The following is a 10,146-nucleotide window of genomic DNA, read 5'->3' on the forward strand; positions in this document are numbered from 1 at the left end:
TCGCGCGGGAGGCTCAGTTTCAGTCAAAGCTACTTGGAAGAGGAAAGCAAGGGAAGGCTTGCACATGCGCAGATAGGCGCTCCGGAATGATAGGCTTCGGCCCATAGTAAAGATGGCCACCTGGGCGGCGCATGCGCAAACCACCCAATAGGTTCTGCCCGAAAGGAGGCAGTACCTCGGGCCCCAGCGGCGCACGCACGTACGGACCAACTGAGGCTGGAGGCGAGTCTCATGCAGTCTCCGTTTATTGGTGTTTCAGACTCATGCAGCATCCGGCATACAAAAAGGGAGAATCTGTTTGGCGTATCCTTTTGTTTTGTTTTGCTTTTAGACTTTTAGGTTTTTTCCCTACACTCTTCTTTTTTTAGGGGGAAAAAAGACCCCGCCAACTCGGAACCGCGTTGTGGTTCTGTCCCCGCTCCCCAAACCTCTCTCGTCCTCTTAAAAAATAATCATAGACCTCTCCGCCCCTCCCTTGCTCCCTGCAGCTGGGAGCTTTGGTCCTATTTTTTGGGTTCTTTCGTTACAAAGCACGTGAATGACCCCAGCCCCAACGAGTTCTCTGACTGGGTTAAAAAGCCCAGGTGGGGAAGGTCAACTCAGGCTGACCGGGGAGGGTCAACAGCAGCGCCCCTCCCTTCTCCCAGGTGCGTGTTCGGAACAGTACTGGCCACCCCTGCACAAGTCTCCAAACGAGGCCTGTCTTGCCAGCGCTGCGACCCCGAGGCACCATGGGGGCGTCCGGACCTGGGTGGTCCTAGCTGAGAACAGTCGGAGCCCGGGCTAGGGAGCCCTCTCCTGACACTGCTCCCCTCCCCCAGCCTGATCTAAGTGCTGGAGTTTTTGCAGAATGAACGGTGGAGGAGGGTGGAGGGGAGGATGCTGAGGGGCGATGAGGAGGCAGGAAGAGGAAGGGGGTGGAGGATGTGGAGAGGGAAAGGGAGATGAATAAGGAGAGAAGGAAGAAAGGAATGAGGGAGGATGCTGAGACAATGAAAGTTGGGAAAGGGAGACCAGGGTTGAGGTGCAGGAAATTCTCGGGAGGTTGTGGTGCAGGAAGGTGGGGAGAGATGCTGGGAGGCTGAGAGCAAAGAGAGTTTGGGAGATGTTCAGGGAGGTTTCCAGAAGTGCAAGGTTTCCAGAAGTGCAGGGATAGGGAAGCCAAGAGGCTGGAGGGGATGCAGGCAGGAGTGCAGGGAAGTTGGAAACAGTGCAGGGAGAAGGGAGGCCTACGGTTGGCAGAGGAGCCTGGCAGGATGCAGGAGCAGGAAAGAAGCTGTAAACAAGGCCGCTCAGGCTCCCTTGGTCCCTATGGGTGCGGGCCTGGGCCATGGATTGGGCTCCCCGCAGGGGAGGATGGGCCCAAGGCAGCTCCCAACAGGAAAAAAAGTCTCGGAATGCAGGGCAGAGCCCCTCACTTATACACTGTGGGAGAGGAGAGGGAGGGACAGACAGAGACAGTTGGGGGGGAGGGGAGACAAGGAGAGACAAAGAAGTAGGGAGGACAGACAGGAGAGATCAGGGGAAGGGGTTAGTAAAGCTGCCCTTGCCAACCCTTCCATTCCTCCCGGCCTGTCCCAGACCCCCACTCACCGCCTAAGTTGATGACGCAGGAGGCGATGATGATGAGGACCCCCCCTACCAGCGCCACGATGCTTAAGAGCTTGGCCACGCGACCCAGACGCTGGGCCCCATCCACGTCCCCCTGCTGCAGGCTGTTCCGGGACTGGGGTTAGGGTGAGGGGTGGGGGCACCAGCCCAGCCGGGATCAGGTGTGAGAGTCGTCCAAAGGAGACAGGCCAGTTGGTAGCAGTGGTTAAGGGAGGAAGGGGATTGGAGAGGCAGCAGGAGGAGGGCACAGGTCAGTAAGGCTGTGTGAAATGTCTCAACTTCCCTCCCACCTGAAGAGGTAGGGCTCAGAAGGTGAAATCCTAGGAAGAGGCAAGGAAAGGCCCTGTAATTGGGAAGTGAGGTCCATGCAGAAAGGGGAGGGAAGGCAAGGTTACTCCTGGGGCTCTGTCCCAGCACTGGCAGGAAGCTGGGAGCCACAGCAGGCCTGGGCCAGGGTCCCTTGGGGCTCACCATGACGGCATAAGCGAAGGCCACGATGTTGACAGGCCACATGGGGCAGAAGCAGGACAGGATGGCGAGGATGATGTAGTCCCGAGGTTTCTGGGTGCCTTCACCCCCCTCCACCCCAGACCCTGCCAGCTGGGAACTAGGGTGGCGGCTCAGGCTACCTCGGGGAGATCCTGAATGCCCACTGTGAGCCCTTCCTAGTCTATCCTCCTCAACCAGCTGCTGCAGCACACGGGGTGGAGCCCCATTGGCTGGGGGGGTTTTTGTTGAGGGTGGTGAGTGAGGCTGGAGGGCTGGACCCTCTTCCCCATCACCATCACCAGCCTGCAGGGGAACCACTGCCCCATTCTCCTGCTTTTCTCCCACGTTCTCAGTCAGGACCTCAGAGGTGGGGTCCTCCTGGGTAGGGGGCTCCGGCTGAAGGACTGGCTTGGAGGTGGGCTGGGAAGCTGGCTGGGGGTCTGGCTGAGGGTCTGGCTGGGGGTCCGGCTGGGGGTCCAGCTGGGGAGCAGGCTCTGAGGCTGGCTCAAGTGGGGCTGCGGATTCCAGGTTGGACCCCTGGTTTGCAGTGGCCTCTTTGCTCACTTCTGGTTTGGATGCTAGCTCTTGGCATGTTTCTTCGGTGCTGGAGTTGGCCTTTGATTCCCCTCCTGGGTTTGAGCTGAGGTCTCCGGCCTGAGCTGTTTCTGGGGCCACGGTTGGGATCTCTGTGGTTTCTGGAGCCAGCCCAGCCTTGGGCTCTGGGTCCACAGGGGCCCCAGTGATGTCTAGGCCTGGCTGCAGGGTCTCTGGCTCATCTGGGACCCCAGCTGGGATCTGGGGAGGACCAGTTCCGGCTTCAGAATGGCCAGGCCCTTCTCCCTGGGTCTGGGGACCCTCCTCTACCCCCTTCATCTCAGAGACCTCAGAGCTGCTGGCTGCCATCTTGAGATAGGAGAGGGGAGAGGGCCTCTGTGGGAAGGATAGAGCAGCAGAGACAGCAGCAAATCCTGGAAGAGGAGGAGACAGGCTTAGTGTGAGGAGGGAAGAGGTAGCTCTCAGCACTGCAGCCCAAGAGGGCAATGCTCCTATCTCAGGGCCAGCCTTGGGCTGCCTCTGGGGAAAGGAAGAAAAGTTGGGGTTTCCTTTGCTTTGGGGTGGGACATCTCTGGGGAGGAGTGCTCTGCTCAGTCTTCTGGTTAGCGAGCCCTGGGAAGATGAACCCTTTTGTAAACAGGATCCTCCCCATGGTCTCTTCCTGGGTCCACCCAACAAGATCCAGACTCTCAGATCCTAGTAGATACCACAGCGCCCCAAAATCAACAAGCTGTTCAGAGACGCATGCACTCCGATAGGCAGATTGGGCAGAGAACCCCGAAACTCGCATTCCACTCCCTCTGCATCCATCCTCCCTTCCTCCCTGGGCGCCCAGCGCGGTTTGCTTGATGCGCCTTTGGGGCGTAGACGCCCGCGCCCCTCCCTGGGGGACCTGGGCATCTCCTCTGAGCCCCTTCCCAGCCCCTCTCCCAGGGACTTCCTCGCCCCCGGGGGACCGGCGCCGCTTCCTCCCATTGGCGTGGTGCGCCCAGCACCACCAGCCAGTCCGCCAGGCGCCCGAATTCCCGTACAGCCCTCCCGGCGTCCGCTGTCTGTCCGTCCACTCCTACCCGCAGCCTCAATCCATTCCCGTCTCACCTCGACGCCGGCCTCCAAACTGCTCCCGCTGCTGCCGCCGCCGCCACTGCCACCGCCGCGGTTGCAGCAGCCGCAGCCCGGGAGGGAGCAAGTCAGTGAGCGAGGGAGGGAGGCGGCGGGTCTCCCCTCCCCTCTGCTCATCCCCTCCTCCCCTCCTCTCAGGTCCCCTCCCCTACGCTCCGCTGCCGCGCACCGCCCCCGCCCCTTGCACGCCTCCCGCCCCTCTCGGCCAGCCGGAGGGAGCCACGCGTGCCAGGCCCCGCGTTACCTGGGCAACCGGCCGGGGGACCACTCGCGCCGCTCCCTGGCCCTTCCCCCGCGCGCCACCTGGGGGTGCCTCCTTCCCATGCCCCAGCCCCCTCCCGCCAACGGTCACCGGGGGTCCTGGCAGAGGCAGGGGGTTGGGGGAAACGGAGAGGGGTCTGCGAGGAGACAGGACCAGTGGGACAGGCAGGACCAGGTGGAGGCACCCCTACAAGCAGAAAGAGGAGATGAGGCAAGACTTGGGGAGGCTGCAGAGGATGACCGGGGTGGGGTTTCAAGAAAAGGGAGCCTGCCGAACAGGAAGTCCCTCTACCCCCAAGGAAGCAGCAGCAGAAATGGGTACTGGAAGGCTCAAGAAAAGGTCCTTGTAAGGGTCAGAGCAAGGACTGGGAAGGGAATTGCAGGGGGCAGGGTAGAGGCTGCAAGGGCAGTCTGGAACAGCAGGAGGGGGCTGCGGCAGAGGAGCCCGAGTAAGAGCAGGTTGGACCACACCAAGAATGAAGAGAACAAGTGGGGAAAAGTGCAGTTTTTATTCTCAACCTCATTGTTCCCCGTCTTAGGGCTCAGAGTTGCCCAGTCTTTTCGCAGCTACATCATCCATCAACTCCCAGGGCCTGAAGGGTGTGCAGGTATTGGGCTGAGCAGCAGGCAATCGGCCTGGCTGGGGGAAAGCAGCATTTATGGCCCACAACTGTTTGGGTTTCTGACCCAGGCCTCTTCAAATCTCCAGGGGCTATTCTGGGCCTGTGCTGACTGGGTATTCCCCCAGAGACTCCGGAGTCCTGGAACGTGCTCTCCACAGTCACCGGAGCCTCAGCCCCACCCTGAATCTGGACTGCAGCCACTGATACTGCCTCTGGGGAGGAAGGAGCCAGAGCCCCAGAGCTGCACAGGGCAGAGCAAGACTGGGACAGACAACAGGCCTAAGAATCCCCTTAGGGGTGGGGACAGGGGGCTTGGTGAGAGCAATTCATTCACTGAGTCAGAGACAGGTTTTTATTTAAAATTTATTGTAATGGGGTCCGCGCAAAAGGAGGGGGTGAAGGGTGGGGAACATGCAGGGGACACAGGAACACGATGACATGGCCAGGGCCACAGCTTCTGTCGCGGAGGGAGGGATGAAAAGAAAAGGCCAGGGATGGAGCTGGGGTGGAAGAGGGAAGGGGGAGACACTGTGGCTGCATTCCCCCCACCCCCAGGAAGCACCTCTAGTCCCTGGATCCCCCCATTGACCCTGGCCCCCTAAGATTCCATCTCTTGTCCTGCCTCTGGCCCTAGTGGCTCCTTCTTTTGCTCCCCTTGACTTGTTTTCCCCTGACAGATTCTCAAGCAGGATGATGTTTAGGGCCTGACCCCAAACCACCCCACCTTATGAAAGTATAACCTCTGCCTTCCCTGTTTCTGCCCCTCCTCAAATCTCACCTTTCCCCCTCTCTGGGACAGAATCTTTGATTTCCCTCCTTCCTCTCCTCCCTCCCCCTGGAAAAAAAAAAAAAAAGCACCAACTCCCCAGGGAGGGGCAGCAAACAGTAGGGGGACACTGGAAGGAGGAGAGCAAGAAGGACCATCGAGGGAAAGGCTCACAAATCCCTGGAAGGGCAGGGCAGGGGGTTACAGAGAGGAGAGGGGGTGAGGGCAGTGGCCACTCCTGTCCTCTGCCACCCCTGCCCACTGTCCAGGGGGCCTCAACACAACCGAGGGGACAGGTGTGTGTGGGGTCAGGGCTGATAGGGAAAAGAGAGGAGCAGGAGAAACAAATCATTAAAACCTAGCGAATTCCCCTAAGAAAAACACTTCTTCCTCCTTTCCTTCTGGAGGCTCCTTGGTTGATGGGGGAAATAGTGAGGAATTGGTGGGAAGAGAGAGGGGAAGAGGAGATGGTACCAAGGGACTTTCCTCCATTCTCCCCTCTCCCCCCCACCAACTTGGAGCTCACCAGGGCTGGGAGGGAAGTGGCTGAGAGCTCACAGGCACCCCCTCGGCCCCCGAGAGGGAGCCCACAGCTGTGGGAGGGGCTGCCACTGCCGCTGCTGCCGCCGCTGCCGCCGCCGCCGCCGCTGCCGCCATTGGACAGACCTCACCTGTACCTGTAAGGTGAGAAACACCAAATCACAGTGCAATCTGAATGGCAAGAACCTTGCCCCTTGCCCCAGACTCTTTCCAGACAGCCTCCCGTGGGACACAGCCGTTGCTCACTTCCTGTTTGGTCCCCAGAGATTTTGGCCCGTATCCTTACCCAGTTCTCCTGAAAGGCCCTCCCTGTCCCCAGAAGTCTCCCTAACTTGGGTGATAGGTGGGCATCCCTGGCCTTCCTAAGATCCCCTATTGGGCCCTTTGAGCCCCCTCGTCCCACACGCCCCATCCCACCCCCCCCAGCCATGCCCCACGCCTTGCCTGGTGGGTGCGGGGGTCCCCCTCAGCAGGTGGGCTGTGGCTGGGGGGCGTCTCCCGGGACAGGGGGGGCGGCCCCCCCCAGATGGGTCTGCATGTGGCCGGCCAGCTGGGCAGGGGTCTTGCAGTGCACGCTGCACAGCTTGCACAGGATGCGGTCAGCCCGCGGGGCCTGGAGCCCATGGTCCTTCACCGCGTGGATGCGCAGGTATGCTGCCGTGGTGAAGCCTATGGGGGGGGGGGTGGATTGGGATGGGGGGGTGGGGGTCAGCCAGGCGGAGACCCCAGAGACGGGGTTGTTCTCCTAGGCTGGGGACACCCTCCTCAGATGGCCCTGTCCTCCTCCCACCATATCCTTGGTAGCCTGGGGCCAACTACTCTGCTGGGGCTGGTGGGGCATAGCTCCTCCCTGAGCTTGAGAACTGGTTGAGTGGTGTTGGCTTTTGGGCCTTGGTATCCACAGAACCCATCCTCTGTGGCTGGGGGATCTCTCCTGGGGTGACCGGACACTGATTCCTAGCCACTTGAAGAGTTGACCCTCAGCAGAGACGGCTGTGTCCCCTCCCTCCAGTGCCCCATGTAGTCTTAGACCGGTTACTCAGTGAAGAAGTGAATTTGTTTAAAAGCAGCTTTCTCTACTACTGAGGCAGGGCGAGTACTTGTTAAATCCCTGCCATTGTACTCCACCTGCCCCAGGAGCTGAAGACAAGAACTTGTGGCTGCACAGCTGAAACCTTGTCTTCTGACCCTTGGGAACTGGCTCTCTTGACCACTCCTTCCCCAAAGCAGTTGTGTCCCCCTCCCATCTCCCCACACACACCCAGAGGTGGACTCTTTCTGGTAGCTCATCTCCTCAAGCCATGACCTCTTCGAACTTAGTGATGATGTTTAGTCATCCCAATGTTGCTTCATTTGCTTTCTAAAGGGCTCTAGATGCCACGAGCTCTTGGCTACAGCACCTTTAACCCACATCTGTGGAAGGGCCTCTGGTTTTGTCCCCACCCTTTGTCCCCCACCCCACCCCCGGCACCTCTCAGCGTGTACCTTTGTTGCAGAGCTCACAGACATGGTGAGGGCCCTGGCTGTGCACCTTCATGTGGTCCGAAATATAAGCCGAGCTCAACATCTTGCCACACACATGACATGGCACCTTCTCCTCGTGTCGTACTGTGTGGGCCCGCAGCCGATCCTTCGTAGCAAAAGCTGCCTCACATTTCTGGGGAGGGGGGAGGGGCGTGGGGGGTGTCAGGAGAGTTAAAGCTTCGGGGAGTAGGAAGAGGGGGGCAAGAGGTTAAAGGAATCAGAGCCTTGGGGATCTTTGATCTGTAGGAAATGGGAGTGAGATGATGAGGCCTTGAAGAAGGGATGAAAAAATGGAGTGAAAAAGCAAAAAGAAGAGAGAGAAAAAGGGGGTCTGAGAGGCTGAACTCAGACAACTACAATGAGGATCAAAATCATGAAAACCAGGACAGGAGGAGGCGGGCTTCCTACCTCACATTTGAAGGGCCGTTCTGTTGAGTGCACTTGTCTGACGTGACTGTTGAGGTGATCCGGCCTGGGGATACGTTGGGGTTGGGGTTAGGGCCCTGGAGTGTGGAGGTGTCCCCGAGTCTGCCTAACACTGTACAGCAGGCCTTTCCCTGGGTCCCTACATTTTCTCCCAAGCCCGGGGTTTCAGAATCCTGGTAAGGCAGGAAATCCCTCTTCTGGTGCAGGGCTGCCTCGGCCTCCTCCCACTTGAGGCTGTCCTACAACCCAAGAACCCACCTCCTTTGCTAAGCACCACCCCCTGCTCCCTGGTAACCAGGAGGGGCTGTCCGCCCTCCTCCCTGGGAGTGGCTCCCTGTCCCCATTCTCAGAAACCTCCCTCCCTCCCTCCCCACCAGCCAAGGCCAGGCCACCTCCATCGCCGACCGTCCCTCCCTCCCCACCCGCCTAGTGGGCGGCCGAAGCCCCGTGCACACCGGGAGAAGCTCTTGCCACAGTGGGAGCAGTTGTAGGGCTTGTGCACAGCGCCGTCATGTGAGCGCACGTGGTAGCTCATGCGGTCCTTGCGCTTGAAGCGCTGCTGGCACACCGGGCACTGGTAGGGCTTCTCGTCCGAGTGCGACAGCTTGTGTCGGTTCAGGTGGTAGACGTCGCGGAAAGCCTTGCCGCACATCTCGCAGGCGTGGTTCTTCCGGATGCGCTTTCCCGAGGCGGTCGTGGTCACCACGCCACCGGCGGCCACTGCGGCCGCTCCGCCGCCGGCACCCGCTTCTCCCCCTCCCCCGCCGGCTCCGCTCAGCTGGGGCACGCTCAGGAGGCTCAGGGGCACCATGGTGGGCATCTTCATAGCACCCGAAGGGACCCGGCCGGCTTTGGCTCCCGTGTGGATGGCCTCGTGCCTTCGGAGGTTGTAGCCGTTCTTGAACTCCTTGGCGCACAGGGCACAGATGTAGGGCCCCTTGCTCTTTGTCTTCTTCTCCAAGGCAGATGCGACCGGGGCCACGGCGACCGTCGAGGTTGGGGCAACGACGGCGGTGGCCGCGGCTGCGGCGATGGTGGCGGCAGAGACAGGGGGCGCGGCCTCAGCGGCGGGCGCCGACACCGGAGGGGGCGGCGGAGGGGGCGCCGGGGGCTGCTTCAGAGCCGCTGTGTCCACAGTGGAGGCGGTGGCCGGGGCCGGGGGCGCAGCAGCAACGGCGGCGGCGGCAGCAGCGGCGGCGGCCGCGGCTGCGGCGGCGGCGGACTCCTGGGCGGCGGCAAGAACCGGGAGCAAGTCCACCTGGAGGGGCTCGGCCGCCGGGGCCTGGGGCGTGGGTGGGGGCGCCGGCGCGGCCTGCGAAAACAAGGCGCCGTGTGGGCCGCGGCCGCGGGTCGGCGCCCTCCCAGCCCGGCCCGCCACGGCCGGCCCCTACTCACCTGGAATGGACTCTGGGCGCAGCCCTGGGAGGCAAAGAAGCGGGACTGGAGCTCAGCCCCGACCTGCAGGGGGTTCTGGGCGTGACCCTGAGGTGGCGGGAAGGAGTTCATGAGGCCGCCCACCCCCCGGGAGTCCAGGCCCAGCACGGGGAAGGGGGGGGCCAGCAGCGTGCAAGGGAACACGGGGAACATGGCCTCGGCCACGGCGGGGCCCCCGGGGCTCAGCGGGGGCCGGGGGCGCGGGCCGCGCGGGGCCCGGGCTCGGGGCACCGCCCCCGGCCGGCCGGGCTGGGCCGCGCCGAACGCATGGCCCGCGGGCCGCCCCGCCGCCCGCGCACCCCGGCCGGCGGGAGGGAGGGAAGGAGGGCGCCTGGCGGGCCGCGGAGCGCGGCGGAGACGGCGGCGGCGACGCCCCCTGGGTGGGGGCGGGAGGCCCCGCGGGGCCGAGGGCCGGGGGCGGGGGCCCGGGCGGCGGCGGCGGCGGCGGCGGTTGGAGCCTGGCGGGGCGGGGTGGGGGGAGCGAGGGAGCAGCCTCGGCCCCCGCCGCGCGCGCGCCCAGCCGGCGCCTCGGGGAGGGCGGGGGAGGGCGCGAGGGAGGGAGGGGGACAGCTGCGCGCGCACCGGGCGCGCGGAGGGGGGGGTGGGACGGGAGGGAGGGCGGGCGGGAGGGGGTGTGGGAAGGGGGGGTGGGGCGGGGGAGGGGGTTGTTACCTGGAAGATGAAGCTGCTCCAGTTGCCTGGATCCATGGCGGAGGGAGGGAGGGAGGTGGCTCGCGCTCACCCTGGGGCGGGAGGAGGAGGAGGAGGCGGCAGTGGGGGAGGGGGAACCCGGGG

The 10,146-nt window shown here is 62.6% G+C and overlaps 2 protein-coding genes across 9 annotated transcripts; both read right to left on the reverse strand.

Annotated features, from left to right (window-relative positions):
• Positions 1-18: 18 nt before the first annotated feature.
• PRRT2 (proline rich transmembrane protein 2) lies at positions 19-4,030 on the reverse strand. Of its 4 annotated transcripts, XM_060124629.1 has the most exons (4): positions 3,754-3,815; positions 2,083-3,068; positions 1,594-1,726; positions 19-1,425 (listed from the first exon to the last, which is right to left on the reverse strand). In XM_060124629.1, the coding sequence occupies exons 2-4, from the start codon at positions 3,001-3,003 to the stop codon at positions 1,415-1,417; spliced, it is 1,065 nt and encodes a 354-aa protein (XP_059980612.1). In that variant the 5' UTR covers positions 3,004-3,068; positions 3,754-3,815; the 3' UTR covers positions 19-1,414. The 4 variants fall into 4 exon arrangements, 3 of the variants coding, with proteins under 3 accessions (XP_059980612.1, XP_059980611.1, XP_059980610.1); XR_009535727.1 differs by having other exon boundaries at positions 1,594-3,068; XM_060124628.1 differs by lacking the exons at positions 19-1,425; positions 3,754-3,815 and adding an exon at positions 4,022-4,030 and having other exon boundaries at positions 1,549-3,068.
• A 976-nt stretch (positions 4,031-5,006) lies between these two features.
• On the reverse strand, positions 5,007-10,130 carry MAZ (MYC associated zinc finger protein). 5 transcript variants are annotated; one of them, XM_060124624.1, is made up of 7 exons: positions 10,024-10,130; positions 9,313-9,399; positions 8,373-9,229; positions 7,900-7,963; positions 7,453-7,624; positions 6,412-6,636; positions 5,965-6,104 (listed from the first exon to the last, which is right to left on the reverse strand). In XM_060124624.1, the coding sequence occupies exons 1-6, from the start codon at positions 10,057-10,059 to the stop codon at positions 6,434-6,436; spliced, it is 1,419 nt and encodes a 472-aa protein (XP_059980607.1). In that variant the 5' UTR covers positions 10,060-10,130; the 3' UTR covers positions 5,965-6,104; positions 6,412-6,433. The 5 variants fall into 5 exon arrangements, with proteins under 5 accessions (XP_059980608.1, XP_059980606.1, XP_059980607.1 ...); XM_060124625.1 differs by lacking the exon at positions 6,412-6,636 and having other exon boundaries at positions 5,007-6,104; positions 10,024-10,129; XM_060124622.1 differs by lacking the exon at positions 10,024-10,130 and having other exon boundaries at positions 9,313-9,575.
• Positions 10,131-10,146: the final 16 nt, after the last annotated feature.

This window comes from Lagenorhynchus albirostris, chromosome 15 (assembly GCF_949774975.1).
Source record: "Lagenorhynchus albirostris chromosome 15, mLagAlb1.1, whole genome shotgun sequence".
Taxonomy (NCBI): Eukaryota; Metazoa; Chordata; class Mammalia; order Artiodactyla; family Delphinidae; genus Lagenorhynchus; species Lagenorhynchus albirostris.